Source organism: Pristiophorus japonicus, chromosome 13 (genome assembly GCF_044704955.1).
Source record: "Pristiophorus japonicus isolate sPriJap1 chromosome 13, sPriJap1.hap1, whole genome shotgun sequence".
Lineage (NCBI taxonomy): Eukaryota > Metazoa > Chordata > Chondrichthyes > Pristiophoridae > Pristiophorus > Pristiophorus japonicus.
Window position 1 is genome coordinate 46,817,272 of NC_091989.1, and position 24,235 is coordinate 46,841,506.

Sequence of the window (24,235 nt, forward strand, 5' to 3'; positions counted from 1 at the left end):
ATTGCAGGCTAGCAACTCTCCAAATAGGGCGGGCTCCAGGGATGTGTTTATTGTTTCGAATCTCATCACACTTCCCTATTTCATGGCTGGATATAGCAGCCCCTGTCTGACTCATGTCTGACTTTTGCTTTTTCACGTAACTCGTGTTTGACCACAACTCTGAGTAATTCTTAGTTTGTCTCGACAGGGCAAATATCGCAGCTTGACATTTTCTTTTAGCCATTTTCCCATGATTCCCTATCTCCATCTTTTTGCTACCTTCTCTAGCCATCTACCACTTTCGCAATCCTTTTTCACATACTCAATGGCTTGAGTGAATCCATCTTTTTTTAAAAGCTTGAGTTTATAATCACAAACTACGTTGTAATAAGCTCCCTTTTCAAAATAATTTTGAAACATAAGTCCGATGGAAATATAGCCAATAATGAGCATAATTATCAGTGCTTAATTTGATACAATTGTTCGCTGAAGATATTTAACTAGATCTAGTAATTAATGTAAATTTTTGTAATGATCCCGACAGCGATGCAGAGACAAACGTACCACTCCCTCTGTCCTGTTTTCCACTTGTACCCTTTCAGGGTCCTGCCTAACAAAGATGCAAAACCAAACAAAGAATGTTGCAGGCTACTTCACTGGTTCTGTAAATCAGGGTATGAGACATCATCCTGCATCTTATGGAAGTATGCTTACATCAAAATGGAACATATACTGTATTTGATGGAATACTTTGAGCCTGCATAACTGATTTTGAAAAACTTTTTCTATTTATCCTTTTTTCATTTCTTTGTGGGCGAATTTTATGGTCTGTAGTTCAATTGTTATGCAATGTCCAGAACTTAGCTATTTTGCAAAGTATTCCACAATTAGCATTTTATATAGCAATGTATTGTATGCTTGTTTGCAGGTAATGGACCATGTAGGATTGTTTTGTTTTATTATCCTGGCTGTTATGGGTTCAAAATTGGCCAGTGGAGCAACTTGATTTTTCTGGAGTATGTTAAAAATCCCCATTTTGCACATTCAATTTGCGGCAGCGTAAGTTAGTTAGGATTTTTTTACTTTGTTTTTTTTTTCAAAAGGGGGCGTTACCAGCCACCTACGTCCGTTTTGGCCATTTAAGCCACTTTGGACAGCTAACAGTTACTCCAAACTCACTTTGGCCAGTGTATGTAGCCACTTGTGGCTGCACAGAAAACCCTTGCGGAGAGTTAAGAAATCAGCGCAGGTAGGTACATCGGAGACCATTCGGCCAGAGATAGGGGCGGGAAGGGAAGTGGAGAGAACCTTGCAAAGCACTAAACAAAGCACAACAAGTAGTAAGCATTCAAGAAGACATAAAAACATTCAAGAAGAAATAAAAAATAAAACTAAGTCCTACCTTCATATCAAAACTTGGCCTGGGAAGTCGGCGGGCCAGCCGGTGCAACAGAAGTAAGTCCTACCCTACCTTCATCCAGCCCGGGAACAGCGAAGCAGCAAATCCAGATTCCAGTCCCAGAGTGCCCTATCTCAGCCCCAGCACCAATCCCTTCCTAAAGAATCCTCTCTGTCTGACCCCACTCCTGTACCTACTCAGCTTATCTGAAGCTAGCTTTAGGCTGTCTTGCCTGGCACTTTTTGTTTAAAGAAGTGAGGAATGTTAATGAAGTCTTCATTTGAAACACTTTTATGGCATGGTTTTTCATATCTGACTCTACTTTCTGTTATGAAGAAAGCACCCAGCTTCACAACCCTCACACTTGTAAACGTCGGGATCAGCCTCAGTGCATCGCACAATGGGCCCGGCCAGTGAGTGAGACCACTCGGCCAGGGATCTGGGCGGCGAGCACCGAGTCCCTCCCACACAAGCTGCAGGACGCGCTGAAGGCGAGGAGCTACTGCGCATGCGCGCACACTCCAATGCGAATGTGGAGAGCTGCCGGCACTGTTTATCGTACAGGGCCCTAGCTCCACCCCCCAATCGACTGGCCACGCTGCGCCAAGCCCCGAGAGAGGCAACACAGTGGCCAGAATAAGGGGACATTTTTTCGGCGCTCTTTTCATCCCACAAAAGTGGCGCAACTCCGGTGAGTGCGGCAAAAATCTGTGGTGCCAATTTTGAGCCCTATATATTGTGAAATATTCTAGTTGTATCTCTTGCTAAGTTTTGCTATCCATTTATAACTTTAATGGCATTTTGTGTAATTTAGAAATGATTCAATAAACACTTATGCAGCAGTTTCTGGGATTCCAGTGTTGTAGAAATGGTGTCATTTAGTAACCAAGAAAACATGTGTGCATACACAATTTTTAGTCCTGATTCACAACCTTGTTTCCAACCAGCATACTTTCCCCAATAGCCAATAAATGCAAAGTCTGAGCAGACTAACCTTGTCAGAAAACCAAAAGTAACTCTGTTTCCCTCTCCACAAATGCTACCAGACCTGCTTTTAGCATTTTCTATTTCTGTTTTACTTTCAGATTTCCAGCATCTGCAGTGTTTTGTTTTTCTTTTGCATTGCTCGTGTTTAGTCACCCACTTCCACTTCTGGTACTGAAATCCCTCTCTATAAGGCAGTTAAGAAAAAGGCCCTGAATTTGCGGTTGGAGGCTTCCCGCGGGGAAATGAGTCCGATCCGCAAATAAAATGCCCACATACGTGGTAGTCCAGGAGGTAGAGATTCACGGTCCTGGGCCTCTCTGGATACGCGCGAGTAGAGGCCCACGTGATCCCAGGTTCGCAAGCACCCTGGGATCACCGTGGACCAGCCAACCAATAAAAGAATGGAATCCCAATTCATGCTTATGGGGATTCCGTATGTACGGAAATCCCATTGGCATGAATGGGAATACCCAAGAAAATCTATCTACACTTCAAATAATTTTATTTTTAAATTACATATTTTCATTTATTTTAAATGTCATTTAATTAAATTTTTAAAACAAAAATTTTATTTTTTGAAAAATAAATTTACATGTTTTAAAGGGGCTAAAAATAAACTTAACTTATTGCACAAAGTTTTTAATGTATAAATATTTTATTTTTGTTTTCGCCTGCTTTTACCAGGTGTAAGAATTTCATGGACATTCGTTGGGAAGAAGTTGGGAAAATAGCCCAACTCTCCGCCCACGAATGCCGTTTTCCGGGGGATGCGTTGGATCTGTTGCGCAAATGGCAATTTCGTTCATCGTGTGTCTAGTATTTGCCTGTGACAGTTCCTGAGTTAAATATCAAATTACATACTAGACAAATGACAGTATCGTTAATGTTCGTTTAATACAGGCAAAGTACAAGACTCACTACGTATACGCTATAGTTCCCCAATACAAAAGAAATACAAAAGCAATACAAGACTCGCTACTTATACTCTATTTAACTCTGCTTAACTCTGCAGAAAGGCATTCCAAAGGGTGTTCCTTTCCGCTCAAAATACTAACTCTGTTCAACTCAACATACTCTCATAGTTACCCAATACATCCCGGGTGATCAATCCGGTCCTGACACTGTTCCTTCAAGGGTTGCTCCCCTGGTCCCTACTTCTGTCGAGTGTTGTTCCCGGGTTCTCACTCCAGACTGTCCAAGCTTGTCTATCTTTATACCCTTTTTTTCCCCTCCGTTAACCATGTGTGTTGTTATTAATTCTCTGCTTGTTTTTACAAGATACAGAGACATTCTGCTGTTATCGCAACTTGTCTTTTGCCTCCAAAAGTTGTTACCAAGTCTGAGTCCCCTTCCCGTGTGTGAACATTATCTTGATCAATTAAATCCTTTCTTACCACCCCTTGCTATTTCCACAGCTGGTCCTGTTATGGTAACTCCTTCCTGTACGTAAGCTTTCAATGTTATTCCTACATCTGACCTTTTGTTCGATCATTAGCAATTGCCGGAACTATTTACACGCTATCTGTTATCCAGGGCGACTCCTTTGAATTTGGCTTTATTATCCTGTAGTTTTCCCTGCTGTTTTATAACCTTACCTCATCTCTTATCTCATTGACCCTGAGGTTAATGCCTGCTTGCTTTTTGTGCAAGAGAGTTTTAGTTTTTTTCGACCCCATTGTACTAAAAGTACAATGTCAAAACTGGTGATCACTAGAATAAAGAACACTTTATCATACGTTCAAAAGGGGTTACAGAAAATGATACACCTCCCATCTCCCAATGCCTAACTCTGACTAGGTTGAACTCTAGGGCAAAACAGGGATAATGCTCACCAATCCTCTTATGGTCAGTTAGTGGTGGTTCACTGTTTCAAGGTTCACTGGACTCTGTAGGTTCTGCTTGCCATACCCCGAACGCCGTGGAAGACTTCTTACTGCGTAGTCTTTAGTTGGGTGGTGTCCGCTGATGCGGTAGGGCGCGTATGGGGTGAACTAACTTCTTAATCCTTTCTGATATTTCCACAATCTGTCAAGAAAAGTTCCGGGTTTTCGTGCGTCTGTAGGGGCTGCAAATTACAGCCCAGTGTATGGGATAATGGCTTTGTAAATTGAATCCAAAAACAAGGAAGTCATGCAAAACCTTTAGAAATCACTGGTTAGGTCTCAGCTGGAGTATTGTGTATAATTCTGAGCACCACACTTTGTTGGAAGGATGTCCAGGCCCAGAGGTGGTTTGCCAGGGTGATGCCAGGGACGAGGGATTTCAGTTATGTAGAGAGATTGTTCTCTTTGGAGCAGAGCAGAGAAGGTTAGGGGGACACCTAATAAAGGTATTCAAAATTATGTGGGGTTTTGATAGAGCAAGTAGGGAGATCTATTTCCTCTGGCAAATGGGTTGGTAACCAGAGGTCATAAATTTAAAAATAATTGGCAAAAGAGCGAGAGAGGAAATGAAAAATGTCTTCACCCAGTGAGTTGTTAAGAACTACAGCGCATTACCTGAAAGGATGATGGAATCAGATTCCATAGGAACTTTAAAAAAGGCAATGGGTCATGTACCCGAACAGGACTAATTTCCAGGGTTATGGGGGGAGGAAAAAGCTGGAGTGTGAAACTGAATTGGGCAGCTCTTTGAAAGCTGGCAGAGACATGATGGGCCAAATGACGACATCCTGTGCTGTAAGGTTCTGTAATTAGATACTCTTAAATGGTTGTCATTATTGCTTGGCATCTGATCAAAAAGTCTTTACAAGATTATATTGAAGGGGAGGAGAGGTCATGCTCTGTCAAATGTCAACTGTCAAAATGTTCTTAAGTGATTGCTCTTTTGAATTTTTCCCACCCCAGTTGACCACAAAGGCTTACTCCTGTTAGCCTGGGTGAGGACACGGATGTTGGTGTTTCTATCCTCCCAGTGGATTTGCAGGATCTTGCGGAGGCAGCGCTTGTGGTACTTCTCCAGTGCTTTGAGGTGTCTGTTGTATATAGTCCACATCCTTGAGCCATACAGGAGGGCGGATATCACTACTGCCTGTAGACCATGAGGCAAGTACCAACGTCCATGTCCTCGCCCAGGCCAACATTCCCAGCATCAAAGCGTTGACCATACTTGACCAGCTCCATTGGGCAGGCCACATCGTCCGCATGCCTGACACAAGATTCTCTAAGCAAGTGCTCTACTCGGAACTCTAACATGGCAAGCGAGCCCCAGGTGGGCAGAGGAAACGCTTCAAGGACACCCTCAAAACCTCCTTGATGATAAAGTGTAACATCCCCACCGGCACCTGGGAATCACTGGCCCAAGACCGCCCAAAGTGGAGGAAGAGCATACGGGAGGGTGCTGAGCACCTCTAGTCTCGTCGTCGAGAACACATAGAAACCAAGCACAGACAGTGGAAGGAGCGTGCGACAAACCAGGCTCCCCACCCACCCTTTCCTTCAACCACTATCTGCCCCACCTGTTAGAGACTGTAATTCCCGTATTGGACTGTACAGCCACCAGAGAACTCACTTTGAGTGGAAGCAAGCCTTCCTTGATTTCGATGATGATGACTCCTGTACTAAGTGGAGGATATTTTAATAAGATCCTAGAAATTAGATAAATATCTTTTCTGGGTTTTTTTACCTCAAATTTAGGCCAGATTCAATTTATTTTGCTCTGCAGCATAACAACGTACAAGCTGATCAGTTTATATCATTCAAAGACTGAACAGGACAAAATTCCATCAGATTCAGAAACTACTTGCTGGATGTATGTCAAATGCTGTTCGTGACATGTTGCAAGAGAATGACAGTGGTGAGGCAGAAACCAGTGGCTTCACCACCTCTGGACCAGCCGAGACACTGTGCTCCTGAATGGCAGGAGTATCATTAACCTATTTCCAGAATCTTCACCAGGCCTTCCCTGGAAAATATCATGCAAGCTGGAGGATGTAAAGAAATTATCAGGAAAAATGTTAGATGCAAGAACGAGCAGCATCCATCGAATACCTCAATGGCTGGAATCATACCCGACACAAAGGTGCTTGTCAAAGGCCAATTATTACAGCCCCGGGACATTGCTGCAAAATTGGCCTGTGTCCAACTATCTTCAGTTGTCTCATCAATGACCTTTCCTCCATCATAAGGTCAGGAGTGGGGCTGTTCACTGAGAGTTTCTGTGTACAGCTCCATTCACAACTCCTGATAATGCAGCGCATGCCAAACTCCAGCTGGATAACATCAAGCTTTCTTAACAAGTGGCAGATAATGATCATATCACGGAAGTGACCAGTTAATGACTATCTCTAATAAGATAAATTCCAGCCATCTTCCCTTGACTTTCAATGGCACCACCATTACTGAGTGCCCCACAATCAACATCTTGGGGATTACCATTTAACTGGACCAGCCATATTGGCACTGTGATCGCAGAAGCTGGCTACTCTGCAATAAGTGCTCACCTCCTGATCCCTAAAAGCTTTTCCACCATTAACTTGGCTGGGTGAGCGCAGCCACAAAAACACTCAAAGCTTAACTGCATTCGAAACAGAGCCGCTCACTTGATTAGCACCACTGTCACTGGCTCATTGCACACCTCTTGTACTACAGGCACACTGTGGCTGCAGTGTGTATAATCTACAGGATGCACTGCAGCAACTTATAAAGGTTGTTTCAACAGCATCTCTTTCCCTTGTGGCCTCTGCCAAGGCCAAATGTATATAGCAGTAGTGTCTTAAGGACCAATATCTCCTTTAGGTCACACTCCATTTGGACACGTATCACTTCCTTCATTGTTGCTGGGTTATAATCCTGGGATAAATGTGACCTTGCCGGCTTCACCCACATCCTGAGAACAAATAATGAAGTTGAGTTTTAGTTGGCATTCTTTACCATATTGTAACTAATTTGTTTGTATTCATTTTTACTGGTTGAAGGAGAATAGTGACTAAGTTTCCTAATTCGTTTATAATTCATCTGTTCCAAAGGCAGAAAATGAATGTTTGTACTTGGATCATTAATGTTGTGCTCCTTTATTCAATTATTTGCTTTGAATGCAACCAGTACCCTTACTGAAAAGTAGCAACCAGTATCCTGTTCATCAAATATTTTGATTTTTTTTTTTCACCCTCTGGTAATGGTTTTTCAATTAACTCTGCTGGATAAAAGGAGGATTTCATTTAGAAAGAAAGACTTGCATTTATACAGCACCTTCCTGACCTCAGGACGTCTCAAAGTGCTTTACAGCCTATGAAGTACTTCTAAGTGTAGTCACTGTTGTAATGTAGCAAACTTCGCAATCAGACTTATAGGGCCCAAATTTGGCCAAGAGTTGCTCTTTTTCTTGGAGCAACTTGATTTTTCTGGAGTATCTTAAAAATCACTATTCTGCACATTTAATTTGCGCTAGTGTAAGTGAGTTTGTTACGATTTTTTAACTTTTTTTCCAAAAGTGGGTGTTACCAGCCACCTACGCCTGTTTTGGCCATTTAAGCCAGTTTGGACAGCTAATAGTTGCTCCAAACTAACTTAGGCCAGCGAATGTGGCCACTTGTGACTGCACAGAAAACCCTTGCGGAGAGTTAAGAAATCAGCGCAGGTAAGTACATTCTAAAGCACATAGCACAAAATTAAGCATTCAATAACAAATAAAAAATACAAGGAAGCTGAGAGGACCAGCACCTAAAGCACCAAGACCAAAGTAATAATCAATCAATGAATAACAAATAAAAAATAGAAGTCCTATCAAAATACAGCCCGGGAAGGCAGTGGGCCGCCGATGAGGGAGCCCATTTGGCCAGGGATAGGGGCAGCCCGCTTCGGCTCCTCCCACATAGCCTGCAGCACACATTCAGATTCTGGGGGCGAGGAGCTACTGCGTGTGTGCGCCCCTGAACCCAGTTGCCATGCTTCGCCACCATCGAGGAGAGGCTGGGGAGCAGCCAAACTAGGCCCGAAGATTTTTGGCACCCTTGGAGTTCTGCAAAAGCGGCACACCTCTGGTGAGTGCGCCAGAAATCTGTACTGGCCAAATTTGGGCTCATAATTCTGTTTGTACTGTTCCAGTGCAATAGCATACAAAACCACAGAAGGTTTTGACTTAAATTTTCCACTATCTTGCTGCCTAATTGAAGAATAGGCTGTTTTGTGTTTGGCACCCACAGTGGGTGAAATGTTTTACCAACGCTTTTGGTATCTGTTTATTTGGTAGTACAGGTATCCTCCGCAACTTTACTTCCCCCTTCAATATGTCTTCTCTCTAACTATGAGGGAAGCGGAATAATTATGTAAAACAGATCATTGTACACAAGTCCCATGAATGCAAAATGATGAAGGTTTGACTTGTACACCAGGTTTTTCAGTACAAAAATGGTATGAGATTTTATTGCACACAAATGTTATTATTGTTGATTGATAATGAACTGGTTCTTTGGTTCATATTAGAATCCTCCGATACGTTGTGAAATTCAGGATTATTTAACATCCGAGGTATCAATGCTGTTGAGAAAAGTGACAGGTGTAGAGGTGCAATTTCCAAGTATTTGCTTATTGTTTGTTTGTTATGGGTGAGTGGGCAGGCTAATCTCTCTACAGCGCTAATTTAATCCTCCTTCAAAGTGTAATGAATTTATAAAGTTGAATAAAACAAAGACTTCTGTAAGGCTTGGGTGATTGTTGTTTTCAGAACAAACATGGTATTTATAACCAGGCGCTACTGTTTGTGGCATTGAAACTTGGCCAGAAGCCCACTTCAGGTATTCACATGAAATAATGTAAGTTGACACTCTGGTATTTGTTAATTGTTAGCTGCAATAAAATGTTGAGAATTTGTTTTATTTAGAAGAGTAAGTAGTCCAGGCATGGACTCGTTCCACACATGTTGTGCATACTGCACTTTGCAGTCGATGGATGCATTTCTGTTAACTTTTTTGATTTGGCCTCGAAAATGGATCGCACCCAGTTCAGGATGTGATCATGATACAGGTTGAACCTCCCTTATCCGTAACTCCCTCGTTCGGACCCACCCCTCGTTCGGAACCATCCCTAAGTGGCGCATGCACACAACATGGGCGGTGAAAAATTTACATATCAATGAAAAATAAATTTACCCAACTTCGGAGTCGACACCTTTGGGGGCCCGGGGGCCCACCAACACCTTCGGGGGCCCGTTCGGCTCGCCGACACCTCCTGCCCCCCCCCCCCCCCCCCCCCAACCATCGACTGCTGCAGCGTCGAATCAGTGCCGGCTTTCCTCCCTCATCGACCCCTCCCACTGGAAGTGTAAACTGTTGAAACACATGACCTCCCCTTATCCGGAATCCACAGGACTTGGCCTTTTCCGAATTAGGTATATTTCCGGATAAAGGGAGGTTACACACGACCTTCCCTTATCCGGAAGTATCGCTCATTCGGAACAGGCCATGTCCCGAGGGTTCCGGATGAGGGAGGTTCAACCTGTACTGTATGTGCCTAATTATGTCGGTGGCAGGACGGCGCAAAATTGGCACCAGTCACAGTCCCTGAGGCAGCTCGCTGTCCTGGAAAGTATTAAGATCAGCCAGCTCTGATGCTGGCCGAGGCGATAAGCAGAGGTTGGGATGGGGAGGTGGGGGGTGGGGTGGCGAGTTGTGGCAGCGGCCCGCAAATTAATGTGAAGCCAGCAGGAGCACTCCTCCTCCTGCTGGCTCCACAATAAGGAATGTTTTTTTTTGAAAACAACTTGCCTTTCCAGGGGTCCCTTTTAAGGTTGGCATTTGCTGGCAAGTGCCTGAAAATGCCTCCGCATGCATGGTGCATTCTGCATCAGTTGCTAACAAATTTGGTAAAGATGACTTGAAGCAAACATTAGACCTCCTATTTGCATTTGCAAAGGACATAGTGTTTCAGGCATGGGCCCTGGATGTCTATGCAGGATCCTTTACCAGTATGTTGGGTATAACTCTTCCAGTGCAGAATGTTCACATGCCCACGTAAAATGAGCGCAGAGTCAATTAATTTCTAAGTCATTGCGGGGGCACATTACTGTTGGAGGCTTCCTTCGTATGAACACGTCTGACCCGAAAAAAAAATCTGCAAAAGTACCTGTTGGTCCTGGAGAAACGTAGGATTCTGGTCTGAGGAATTCGCTGCGCAGCGTACAGGGATCTGTCTTCCACGTATGGACGTTTAAGTTGCAATCACGTGGGCCAGGATCACCAATCGCTCAATAATAATCTCATTGACTCATTTGTACGAGTTCCTAATACTATCAATAAGAAAAAAACCCTAATTCAAGAAACACAGCACAATAAATAAAAAAAACACCTCACCTATTTAAAATTAATTGTTATAGAAAAAATATTTTTTTTGGAATTTTTTTTTAGTTTTAATAGGGTTAAAAATAAACTTGCCTTAATGGACAGGGTTTTTAAAATAAAAATGAATGATTATATTTAATTTTTCAATGTTTTAAAAGTGTTACGTCGGTAAAAGCTTACGTTACCAGGCGTAAAAATTTGAAGGACATTCGTTGGGCAAATAGCCCAATCTCTGCCGCACGGGGATGCATAGGATCTGTCTGAAGAAATTTTGACAGATCGGAAAAAACAGTTTTCAGCGCATGCACATCACAACTTGAGAACCAGCTTTTGCGAGGCCTCTCTAGGTCCGTGCGCACTTTGTACACACCCAGCGAGGCCACAATTTTCAGCCCATTGTTCTTTGCAGCTGCTGATTTACTGTTCACTGTCGTTCTGTAGCTTTTACCTATCAGATTAGCTTTAAATATAAATTTCTGAGACGAAAGTATCCTAAATCCTCATCAGTCAGAAATAGTGTGAAATTAGTAAATTCCTTGTGTAAAACGCAGGAATAATTTAAAAATTATTTTTCTGTATTATTGCAACAGAAGGTATTTAAATGCTTTCCATCATTGACGATAAGTGTTTCACTTCTCCTGGGGTTTTGTTTTAATTAAAAGCCCTCAAGTGGACTTGTTTTAGACAAGTATAAATATTGTTCCCTTAAATGCCATAATCTTATTTGCCATGGATGGAGTGAACTTTCTCATTCAGCGACTCAGTGGTACTGTTAGATATCTGTTCTAAATGGGAAAAGGCTTTAATTTTGGAATTTCACCTTTTTAAAAAAAAAAGTTCTCAAATATTTTCATCGGCGGTCCTTCAAACGAGGATGACTTGCTTCCATATGAGTTCAATGTTTCAATGAAGGTCCCAATGTTCCAGCGCTGAACTCCAATTGATGGGGTGCAAGATGCCTGTGCATGGATTTTTTTTTACGTGTGGTGACCGTTGCACACCAGCCACCATACGGGCTTGACAAAGCTAGGCCTTTATCCAGTGGCAAGGGTTAACCAGAACGACTGGAGACCTGCTCTGCTGCACGTACTTAGTGCGCGCACACATCACAGTGTGGGCAGGCCCATGCTGCCCCGGGGCCCTCTGCTCCTCTGGGCCCCGTACCCTCATTCGCCACAATCTCCCGCCACACCTCCGCACCAAACATTCGTCGAACCTCTGTCACGATCACCCACCAAATCTCAGCCACGATCCCTCATCACCCCTCTGTCCGATCACTCATCGCAAATCTGTCCCGCTCCTCTGCTGTAAATGTAAGTTTAACGTATTACTTAGTCACTACTTATCCACGGTCCTGCCACTTTTTTTCAGCTGCGCATCGGTTCTTGCACATTCCATTAAACTCGACTGCGACCTGGTCCCAAACTTTTGCAAGTGCAGACGGTTTAAGCTTATTTTTTCCGAAGCTCCCCTTGTTCTCAAGAACTCCCCATCCACTCTCGATCAAGTCTACCAGGTGCTCAATTTCATCCGCACAAAATCTCTTCGCCCTTAGAGTTTCCCCTTCTCTGTCCCTGGCCCTTTCGTCTTATCTCCATCCTTCCATTACAGCCATCTCATGATCGAAGCTGTGTTTCCTACTTGCGAAACTACCTCTGCCACCAATGGATTCTCAATGGTGATCCACACAGTCTCCACACGTGCTGTTTTTTTAATACTTTATACTGCGCATGTGTAGATGAGTTTTTTTTTGCAGTGGGGTCACAAAAAAATGTTTTAATTTGTGCGCATGCGCAGTGGGTTAGAATTTTTTCTTTTTTCCTCGCATGCGCTGTACCGTTTCAGCACACATTGAAGGCTCCACCCAGGAGAGTTGAATCGGGTAGCGCTGGCGCCAGAAGGTGCACACATGGTGGAGAAAATGCAATTTTATTTTCAGCACTGAGGGGCCTAAAAAAGAATGGGCTTCCAGGTAAGTTAAGGCCTTTTTTTTTGTCTTTGGGGAAAATTTGGGCCATGGGTTCATATGCAGCGCTAGCCCTTGATCACACCCAAATAGGTGTTCTTTATGACTGAGCATGGGCAGGGGCTGCTACCAGTCTATTTGAAGATGACTGTTCAATTCTGTTTGTGATGCGCACAGGTACACACAGCCCTTACCACTTTCTCCTGCACTGCCTTGTCTTCGATCGGTTACTCTTTATAGATCACAAATCATATCTTGGATCTTCCGAGTAAACATAAAATTGCATCATGATGCATGCATACCCTAAGCCTCCAATTAAAAGGAGACATTCAAACCTTGGAGGCTTTCAGAGAATGGGCATGAGTTTGATTCCTCGTGTCAGAAAGCTAAGTTATGAAGGAAGGCAGGACAAACTTAGTTTCAGCCTTAAAAGCAGGCAACTGAGAGGTGATCCTTTCTGATGAAAGTATAAATGATTGCAAATGGTATAAAAAAAAAAGTGATCCAGATTGCTACTTCACACTAAACCATGACGATGGGTCAAGCGAATACAGGTTCAATTTGGTCAAATGTAAATTTATGGCTGATTGCAGGAATTTGTTCACAATGAATAATTAACAGATGGAATGGCTTGATGGACCAGATGGTCTTTACCTGTCCATCATTGTTCGTATGTTCGAATAGATTACAGGTAAAGTTGTGGAGGTGAAAATGCTGAAATAGTTTTAAGAATTAGTTGGCTGCTGTAATATGGGAGGGGAAGAGTATTCAAGGACCTTTCTGAATGGATGGTCTTCGATGGGCAGATTTGCTTTGCTAATTTACTGTGATCTTGGTCTTGCTGCTGCACTATATGCCCACTGGCAGAGCCCTGCGACATAGGAACGCAACTAGGCCAGTTGATAACCACCTTTCGAACAGTAAGGCTTTGTCAGGAAACAGAGTAATTCCTCCCTTTGTAAGAAAAATAATTGAATTGTCTTAGTAGAAATCTCTACTTTCAAAAAAAATCTGACTTTTATCCCATGTAATTACGTACCAAGCTGCTTCAGTAACATTTATTGTTCGATTCTTGGGATTGGTTGTTTTCGTAAATGCTTAAGTTCTTCATTGGTAGTTTTCGAGCCACACTCTTAACTTTTAATTCTACGTTTCCTACGTGCTCAGTTCTGATTTGCTGGTTTACTTTGAGCCAAACTGTTGAGGCAGAAGTATAACTTAAGTCGCAAGACTTGATATATAACAATGACATTTCCATCATTATATTTGAATTTTCAGATACTTTAAAATACGTGTTATATGCAGGTCCCAAGAAGTGCAAATCCTGTAGAAACATCATGCAATTGTTGCATTTAGTACAGCAGTTATAAATGGGTCTAATTTAAAATGTTTTAATTAAACTGCAGTTATAACTTGTATTTTATGCATGAAATGTATATAACCTAATTTTTTGATTTTAGCAGCCATGGTTGCCTATGACTTGAACAAAATTTGTTACGATTATTTAATAAATAGTCAAGTATTAATATGCTTAGTCATCTAATGGTATTGCCTGAAAAAGGGATTTTAACAAAATAAAATCTTGTGTATTTTCAAGCAGGGAGCTATTCCGTGCCTGTCGTTGAAATTGTTGCTGTTTGTGAAACTGAAGTAGATGCGATAAATAAAGAAAGCGGAAGATGGCAGAAGATGCCCTCATTTTCCACTGAGCTAATTTTGCATGCGTTCACAGGTACAGCTGTTCATATTTCAACCAATACTTAACTAACATTTCATTCAGTTTTACATTATTATAATTTTGTAGGAATTGCAGATTTTTTTTTTGCTCACCAATTTCTTTTCTGCTGGATAGCAATCAGCAAGTCTGGCTGATTTTTTTTTTACCTCTGTGAAATCCAGGATTATTGAAGCCAATTATGGCATCTCTATTGCTGACAAACTGAAGATTGAACCTGGGGATTTCCTGCTCTCTCTGACTCTCACTTGTCGAGTCATCAGGGAAGTTGAGTTGCATTTTTTTAAGTTGAAACATTTGGCAGACTACATGCCTTATAACTTGTATGGTAGTTTTATATATAGTGTATAATCTCCATCACTGGTTCAGTTGTTGAGCCCCACCTCTAAGAGAACTGCCATCACGCATTCACTGATGCTGCTGTAAAGCCAGCCATTTGGAAATGTCCAGCAGTAGCCCAGAGACCTGTTCTTTGTACTCATTTTGCAACGACTGTTTAAGCCCACGTTCCCAGTCTGTGGTATAGTGCATTGGTACTGCATATTCTAGTTGCTTTTTCAGTTTTATCTCAGTACATTATTATATGTAACTTTACTTGCATGTTGATTTCTTTACATGGTTATTCTTTCTCTTGCTATTCCCCAGGATAATGGTCAACATTTTAAATAATAGTTCACTGATGTTTAGTCATCTCTAGTGAGCCATAGAAGTAGCTACATAGATAGGAAATCTATTAAAATTAAAATCTGACACATCCCATGCAAAAATCTAAACCTTCAGCTGTATTTCTGCATTGTACTGATTCTATTTAAATATTCGATGAAGCATTGTTCTGTGCAGATGTTACCATATTGTGAATACTTAAATAATAATTTGTACTGCCAGTTGTCTACTTTGGGGCAGGATTTATTTTCTTCATGATGTGTATTCGGACATCAACCTTTAGTTGATAGTAGGTCAGCAGACCTGAGTAATGCTGCTGGATTCAACATTCCTTTCTGCCCAGGGACAGCAGAACTCCATGTATACATAAGAACATAAGAATTAGGAACAGGAGTAGGCCATCTAGCCCCTCGAGCCTGCTCCGCCATTCAACAAGATCATGGCTGATCTGGCCGTGGACTCAGCTCCACTTACCCGCCCGTTCCCCGTAACCCTTAATTCCCTTATTGGTTAAAAATCTAGCTATCTGTGACTTGAATACATTCAATGAGCTAGCCTCAACTGCTTCCTTGGGCAGAGAATTCCACAGATTCACAACCCTCTGGGAGAAGAAATTCCTTCTCAACTCGGTTTTAAATTGGCTCCCCCGTATTTTGAGGCTGTGCCCCCTAGTTCTAGTCTCCCCGACCAGTGGAAACAACCTCTCTGCCTCTATCTTGTCTATCCCTTTCATTATTTTAAATGTTTCTATAAGATCACCCCTCATCCTTCTGAACTCTAACGAGTAAAGACCCAGTCTACTCAATCTATCATCATAAGGTAACCCCCTCATCTCCGGAATCAGCCTAGTGAATCGTCTCTGTACCCCCTCCAAAGCTAGTATATCTTTCCTTAAGTAAGGTGACCAAAACTGCACGCAGTTCTCCAGGTGCGGCCTCACCAATACCCTATACAGTTGCAGAAGGACCTCCCTGCTTTTGTACTCCATCCCTCTTGCAATGAAGGCCAACATTCCATTCACCTTCCTGATTACCTGCTGCACCTGCAAACTAACTTTTTGGGATTCATGCACAAGGGCCCCCAGGTCCCTCTGCACCGCAGCATGTTATAATTTCTCCCCATTCAAATAATATTCCCTTTTACTGTTTTTTTTTCCCAAGGTGGATGACCTCACACTTTCCGACATTGTATTCCATCTGCCAAACCTTAGCCCATTCGCTTAACCTATCTAAGTCTCTTTGCAGCCTCTCTGTGTCCTCTATACAACCCGCTTTCCCACTAATCTTTGTGTCATCTGCAAATTTTGTTACACTACACTCTGTCCCCTCTTCCAGGTCATCTATGTATATTGTAAACAGTTGTGGTCCCAGCACCGATCCCTGTGGCACACCACTAACCACCGATTTCCAACCCGAAAAGGACCCGTTTATCCCGACTCTCTGCTTTCTGTTAGCCAGCCAATTCTCTATCCATGCTAATACATTTCCACTGATTCCACGTACCTTTATCTTCTGCAGTAACCTTTTGTGTGGCACCTTATCGAATTCCTTTTGGAAATCTAAATACACCACATCCATCGGTACACCTCGATCCACCATGCTCGTTATATCCTCAAAGAATTCCAGTAAATTAGTTAAGCATGATTTGCCCTTCATGAATCCATGCTGCGTCTGCTTGATTGCACTATTCCTATCTAGATGTCCCGCTATTTCTTCCTTAATAGTTTCAAGCATTTTCCCCACTACAGATGTTAAACTAACCGGCCTTTAGTTATCTGCCTTTTGTCTGCCCCCTTTTTTTAAACAGAGGTGTTACATTAGCTGCTTTCCAATCCGCTGGTACCTCCCCAGAGTCCAGAGAATTTTGGTAGATTATAACGAATGCATCTGCTATAACTTCCGCCATCTCTTTTGATACTCTGGGATGCATTTCATCAGGACCAGGGGACTTGTCTACCTTGAGTCCCATTAGCCTGTCCAGCACTACCCCCCTAGTGATAGTGATTGTCTCAAGGTCCTCCCTTCCCACATTCCTGTGACCAGCAATTTCTGGCATGGTTTCTGTGTCTTCCACTGTGAAGACCGAAGCAAAATAATTGTTTAAGGTCTCAGCCATTTTCACATTTCCCATTATTAAATCCCCCTTCTCATCTTCTAAGGGACTAACATTTACTTTAGTCACTCTTTTCCGTTTTATATATCGGTAAAAGCTTTTACTATCTGTTTTTATGTTTTGTGCAAGTTTACTTTCTTAATCTATCTTTCTTTTCTTAGTCATTCTTTGCTGTCGTTTAAAATTTTCCCAATCTTCTAGTTTCCCACTAACCTTGGCCACCTTATACGCATTGGTTTTTAATTTGATACTCTCCTTTATTTCCTTGGTTATCCACGGCTGGTTATCCCTTCTCTTACCGCCCTTCTTTTTCACTGGAATATATTTTTGTTGAGCACTATGAAAGAGCTCCTTAAAAGTGCTCCACTGTTCCTCAATTGTGCCACCGTTTAGTCTGTGTTTCCAGTCTACTTTAGCCAACTCTGCCCTCATCCCACTCTAGTCCCCTTTGTTTAAGCATAGTACGCTCGTTTGAGATACTACTTCCTCACCCTCAATCTGTATTACAAATTCAACCATACTGTGATCACTCATTCCTAGAGGATCTTTTACTAGGAGATTGTTTATTATTCCTGTCTCATTACACAGGACCAGGTCTAAGATAGCTTGCTCCCTTTGTAGGTTCTGTAACATGCTGTTCTAAGAAACAATCCCGTATGCATTCTATGAATTCCTCCTCAAGGCTACCCCTGATTTGATTTGATTTGACCAATCGATATGTAGGTTAAAATCCCCCATGATTACTGCCGTTCCTTTTTCACATGCCTCCATTATTCCCTTGATTATTACCCGCCCCACCGTGAAGTTATTATTTAGGGGCCTATAAACTACACCCACCAGTGACTTTTTCCCCTTACTATCTCTAATCTCCACCCACAATGATTCAACATTTTGTTCATTAGAGCCAATATCGTCTCTCACAACTGCCCTGATATCATCCTTTATTAACAGAGCTACCCCACCTCCTTTCTCTTCTTGTCTATCTTTCCTAATCGTCAGATACCCCTGTATGTTTAATTCCCAGTCTTGGCCACCCTGCAACCACGTTTCTGTAATGGCCACCAAATCATACCCATTTGTAATGATTTGTGCCGTCAACTCATTTACTTTGTTTCGAATGCTGCGTACGTTTAGGTAGAGTGTTTTAATACTAGTTTTTAAACCATCATTTTTAGTTTTGACCCCTCCTGCAGCACCTTTACATTCAGTGGCCCTTTTTGTTTTTTGCCTTGGGTTTCTCTGCTCTCCACTTTTACTCATCTCCTTTCTGTCTTTTGCTTTTGTCTCCTTTTTGTTTCCCTCTGTCTCCCTGCATTGGTTCCCATCCCCCTGCCATATTAGTTTAACTCCTCCCCAACAGCACTAGCAAACACTCCCACAAGGACATTGGTTCCGGTCCTGCCTAGGTGCAGACCGTCCGGTTTGTACTGGTCCCACCTCCCCCAGAACTGGTTCCAATGCCCCAGGAATTTGAATCCCTCCCTGCTGCACCACTGCTCAAGCCACGTATTCATCTGAGCTATCCTGCGATTCCTACTCTGACTAGCACATGGCACTGGTAGCAATCCTGAGATTATTACTTTTGAGGTCCTACGTTTTAATTTCGCTCCTAGCTCCTTAAATCCGTCTCGTCGGACCTCATCCCTTTTTTTAACCAATAGCGTTGGTACCAATGCGCACCACGACAACTGACTGTTCACCCTCCTTTTTCAGAATGTCCTGCACCCGCTCCGAGACATCCTTGACCCTTGCACCAGGGAGGCAACATACCATCCTGGAGTCTCGGTTGCGGCCGCAGAAACGCCTATCTATTCCCCTTGCAATCGAATCCCCTATCACTATTGCTCTCCCACTCTTTTTCCTGCCCTCCTTGGATGTGTACCTGGAGTTCTTCCCACTTGTAACTGACTACTGGTTAAATTTTGATTTTGAGACATAGCTGAGGGACCATTGTCTCTGTACTAAAAAGATTCAAAATGAAGTTTTCGAAATCCTCATACAACCTAAACTGCAAACCGTTTAAACTTCACACTGGGTTGTAGTTGTACTGGAGTGATTGTGAACTTGGTGAGGGTTTCAAACCTCTTGCTTAAGTGTGCTTTGTACCAAAATTCTACTCCACCGCTTGTAACAATAACACGAGCAAGTATTTTTACCACTTATCTATCAGTGCAAATTATACCTTGCCTATTGGGCTACTTAGTCTTTCTAGGTCAATTAAGAACACTTGGCTCTGTTTCTACCAGATTTTCAATAGCCCTTGGTGTATTTCTTGCTAATCTCTTTTAAAAAAAAAAAAAAAAAAAAATTCAGGCAATGCACTGAAGTCAGAATAAATCAACAGATGGCTTAGAGTAATGGAAAAGTATTTTTAAAAGAATACTGAAAGTAGCATGTTAAACTGTAAATGCAATGAATACCTTCAAAGGCAGGATAACTCATCTGGACTATAAATGCACTTCTCTAAATTGATGGTGGTTGTTGAGTCAGACTGTATTTAGGGAACACTGATGCTGCCAGAATCTGGAGTCAATGGCTTTGGAGCGGTGCCATTTACTGGGACTGAGTGAGATTATTCAAAGACTATTTTTAAGCATGAGGAATACTATTGTTTCATTCAGCACTTTACACTCACTTTGTGAAAGTTGCCAGAAAATAACTCTCAATCCTGCCTCAGTGTTAATTTAACATTGTATGTTGACATTGCTCTGAAGTTCTTATCAGACTCCAGATCTGAAAAAAAACTTAGTGTATTAGTTACATCACGGTGTAAGTTCTTGGGCAAGGAAGGAATGGAAAGATTTCCTTATTGGTTTCTGGTGTTAGTGACTTTCATTTTGTTGATCGTTTCGAGCTAAACCTACAAGGACATTCCCAGAATCACAAGATGATACTGTTTGTAACCAGGCAGCTGGGGATGCAATAAATTCTTAACCTTGTAATGACTGAACCTAAAATTTCAGTTTATGAAATACTTCTTGATGAAGTAATGGCTCAGTTTCAGAATAAACCGTTATATAGGAGTTGCAACGTCACTGAGAAATTGTGCAGATTTGTTCGTCAAAAAGCTGTAGAAAGTGGTTGAATGGAGGTAATCCTCATGCAAATGTGCCAGTCATTTGATTCCTTAAATGGGCAATTCCAGGTTGTGATCAAGGCCATAGAAGTGAGCACCTGGATTTGGGCTGCCCAAAGCTTTTAGAAAGTGACCAAGCTTTCAACAATAACTTCGATTTATAAAGCGCCTTTAATAAAGCAAAATATCCTAAGGTGCCTCACAGGAGCATGATCAAGCAAAATTTGATACTGAGCCACCTGAGGAAAAAATTGGGGCAGATGGCCGAAAGCTTGGTCAAAGAGGTAGGTTTTAAGGAGCATCTTAAAGGAGCAAAGAGAGGTTGAGGGAGGGAATTCCAGAACTTAAGGCTTTGGTAGCTGAAAGCATGGCCACCAGTGGTGGTTACTCGCCAGAATTAAAGGAGCGCAGATATAAGAACATAAGAAATCGGAGTAGGCCCCTTGAGCCTGTTCCGCCATTCAATAAGATCATGGCTGATCTGATCATGGACTCAGCTCCACTTCCCTGCCCGCTCCCCATAAACCCCTCATCGTTTAAGAAACTGTCTAGTGCGGTCTTAAATTTATTCAATGTCCCAGCTTCCACAGCTCTCTGAGGCAGCGAATTCCACAGATTTACAACCCTCAGAGAAAAAAATTTCTCCTCATCTCAGTTTTAAATGGGCGGCCCCTTATTCTAAGATCATGCCCTCTAGTTCTGGTCTCCCCCATCAGTGGAAACATCCTCTCTGCATCCACCTTGTCAAGTCCCCTCATAATCTTATACGTTTCGATACGTCGCCTCTCATTCTTCTGAATTCAAATGAGTAGAGGCCCAACCTACTCAGTCTTTCCTCTTAAGTCAACCCCCTCATTTCTGGAATTTACCTAGTGAACCTTCTCTGAACTGCCTCCAGAGCAAGTGTATCCTTTCATAAATATGGAAACAAAAACTGCACTCTGTATTCCAGGTGTGGCCTCAACAATACGCTGTATAGCTGTAGCAAGACTTCCCTGCTTTTATACTCCATCCCCTTTGCAATAAAGGCCAAGATTCCATTGGTTTTCCTGATCACTTGCTGCACCTGCATACTATCCTTTTGTGTTTCATGCACCAGTACCCCCAGGTCCCGTTGTACTGCTGCACTTTGCAATCTTTCTCCATTTAAATAATAACTTGCTCTTTGATTTATTTCTGCCAAAGTGCATGACCTCACACTTTCCAACATTATACTCCATCTGTCAAATTTTTGCCTATTCACTTAGCCTGTCTATGTCCTTTTGCAGATTTTTTTGTGTCCTCCTCACGCATTGCTTTTCTTCCCATCTTTGTATTGTCAGCAAACTTGGCTGGAGAAAATTAGAGATCGGGAGGAGTGAGGCCATGGAGGGATTTGATAACAAGTATGAAAATTGCTTAACCAGGAGCCTATGTAGGTCAGTGAGCACAGGCAATGGGTGAATGGGACTTTGTGCGAGGACATGAGCAGTAGAGTTTTTGTAACCTCAAGTTTACGGAGGGTAGAATGTGCAAGGTCGGCCAGGCGTGCATTGGAATAGTCAAGTCTGGACGTAACACAGACTTGGATGAGTGTTTCAGCAACAAATGAGCTGAGCCGGGCGGAGTCGAGCAGTGTTCTTGAAATGGAAATAGGCGGCCTTTGCGATGAGATTCCAACCACATATCTGCATCATCTCGGGGTCAAATATGACACCAAGGTTGGAACAGTCTGGTTCAGCCTCAGACAGTTGCTCGGGAGAGGGATGGAGTCAGTGACTAGGGAACAGAGTTTGTAGCGGGAACTGAAGACTGGCTTCAGTCTAACCAATATTTAGTTGGAATAAATTTTTGCTCATCCAGTACTGGATGTCAGACGGTGGATGGGTCAGGAGAAGTCGTGGTAAGGAAGAGCTGGATGTCATCAGCGTACATCTGGAAAATGATCGTGTTTTTGGATGATAACATTGGATATACGGCACAGAAACTGGCCATTCGGCCCAGCTAGTCCATGCCATGTTTATGCTCCACTTGAGCTTCGGGAGAGGCGCACAGTACCCGAGGAGAGATAACCATTAACAATATCAGCTAACGGGAGCCAGGAAAGGAAGTTGGGTGATCAGTTTAGTGAGAGTAAGGTTGAGTCAGCAGGAAGTGGGTCTCGTGGATAAGATGAGCTCGGAGAGGACATCGGGGGAGATAGGAGAGCAGCTAGAGAAAGATGGGAGTTCAGGGCTGGGGCAGGGGGGAATCTTTGAGGAAGTTTGGCCTGGTAGGCTAGGGAAAGGAAAGGAAGTGGCAGAGGCAGCTGATCGAATGGTCTCAATCTTAGTGACAGAAGTCCATAAGCTCCTTGCACTTGTTGGAGGTGACGGTTTTAAGAAGACCGTCACCTCCAACAGTAGAGAAAAGAAGGGTTATCTTTGCATTCCAGGATGATCCTGGACTAGTGAGCAATTTTGGCAGATGAGAGCAGGAACCAATAGTGCTTTATGTGGTGCACCCAGATCTGGCGATGAATGGCTAAACCAGTTGTCTGCCATACCCGTTCAAGTCTGCATCCCTTGACTTCAGGGAGTGAGGGTGAGGGCCGTATCTTGAAAATTATTTGTATGTAGAATTCTATTTCTACATAAACATTTCATTATAAATGTTCACTTCTCATCAAGCTTACACTGATTCATGTTTCTTTGAGCAGAATTACTGGTTGTCTTAAGATTTTATTTTTACAGTAATGTTTATAGATTTTGTAAGATGAAATAAAGTCTGCTTTGAGCTAATCATCAATCTTTTGAAATGCTTATCCAACCACGTAAATAAATGCACCAAATCGTCTTTACCTTGCATTGAAGTGATTTCATAATTTCCTTTTTTCAAATTTTAGTTTCTTATGTGCAGAGATCAAAAGGGCACCATTGGTGGTGCAATGAAGTGACCTTTAACTGCAACGATCACTTACTCCGTAACCAGTGGGTACAAGCACTTAAGGAACAGTTGGAATTGCAAGGTACTGTTTGTTTCTGTGGAATAAGGATAGAGCTGTCAAATGTGTGATTTTACAAGCCAAGATGACCTGAGGTGATGTGCAAAATTAATGATCTTTATATCTGTCTCAGTGGGGTCAAGTTTCGGCCTGAGTTGCTCCTATTTTTTTGGAACAACTAGTTTGGAATGGAGTATCTTAGAAATTGCAATTCTCGACATTTAGTTTCTCCAGTTCTAGTCAGTTAGAACAGTTTCATTTTAGAACAGATTTTTTTTTCAAAAGGGGGCGTGTCCGGCCACTTACGCCTGTTTTGCAAGTTTAGGCAGCGAAAACTTACTCCAAACTAACTTAGAATGGAGTATGTGTAGATTTTTGTACGCTCAGAAAAACTTTGCCTACACTTAGAAATCAGGCATATGGAACGAAAGATGGGCGGGACCGGGGGGGGGGGTGGGGGGATGCTTACAAACATTAAACACTTCACTTTTACAAATAAAGAGCCATCATCAATAATAAATAATAAAGAAATCAATAAATAAACCAATAAATCAATCCAAATAAAATTTTTAAAAATTAAAAAAAAAATGAAAATCACTAAATAAAAAATTATTTCTACTTGCCTACTGCAGCACTGGGGAGAAGATGATGGAGGGGGAAGAGAGGAGAAGATGGATGGGGGGTGGGGGAAGAGGAGAAGATGGGAAGGAGGGGAGGAGAAGAGAAGATGATGGGAGCGGGGAGAGAAGAGAAGGGGGGGTAGAGAGAAGAGAAGAAGATGGGGGGGGGAGGGGGAAGAGAAAAAGATGGGGGGGGAGGGGGAAGAGAAGAAGATGGGGGGGGGAGGGGGAAGAGAAAAAGATGGGGGGGAGGGGGAAGAGAAAAAGATGGGGGGGGGGAGGGGGAAGAGAAAAAGATGGGGGGGAGGGGGAAGAGAAGAAGATGGGGGGGGAGGGGGAAGAGAAAAAGATGGGGGGGGAGGGGGAAGAGAAGAAGATGGGGGGGGGAGGGGGAAGAGAAGAAGATGGGGGGGGGAGGGGGGAAGAGAAAAAAATGGGGGGGGAGGGGGAAGAGAAAAAGA

The 24,235-nt window shown here is 42.6% G+C and overlaps 1 protein-coding gene across 4 annotated transcripts in view; it reads left to right on the forward strand.

Annotated features, from left to right (window-relative positions):
* The window catches only part of cerk (ceramide kinase), a 76,815-nt gene that overhangs the window by 7,746 nt on the left and 44,834 nt on the right, over positions 1-24,235 (forward strand). For 2 of the 4 annotated variants that reach the window (XM_070897400.1, XM_070897402.1), the window contains exons 2-3: positions 14,204-14,338; positions 23,056-23,178. The exons of 1 other annotated variant lie outside the window; for it this stretch is intronic. In XM_070897400.1, coding sequence (XP_070753501.1) covers positions 14,204-14,338; positions 23,056-23,178 — 258 coding nt within the window. The remainder of the gene's footprint in view (positions 1-14,203; positions 14,339-23,055; positions 23,179-24,235) is intronic. One more of the 4 variants, XM_070897401.1, reaches the window with a different exon arrangement.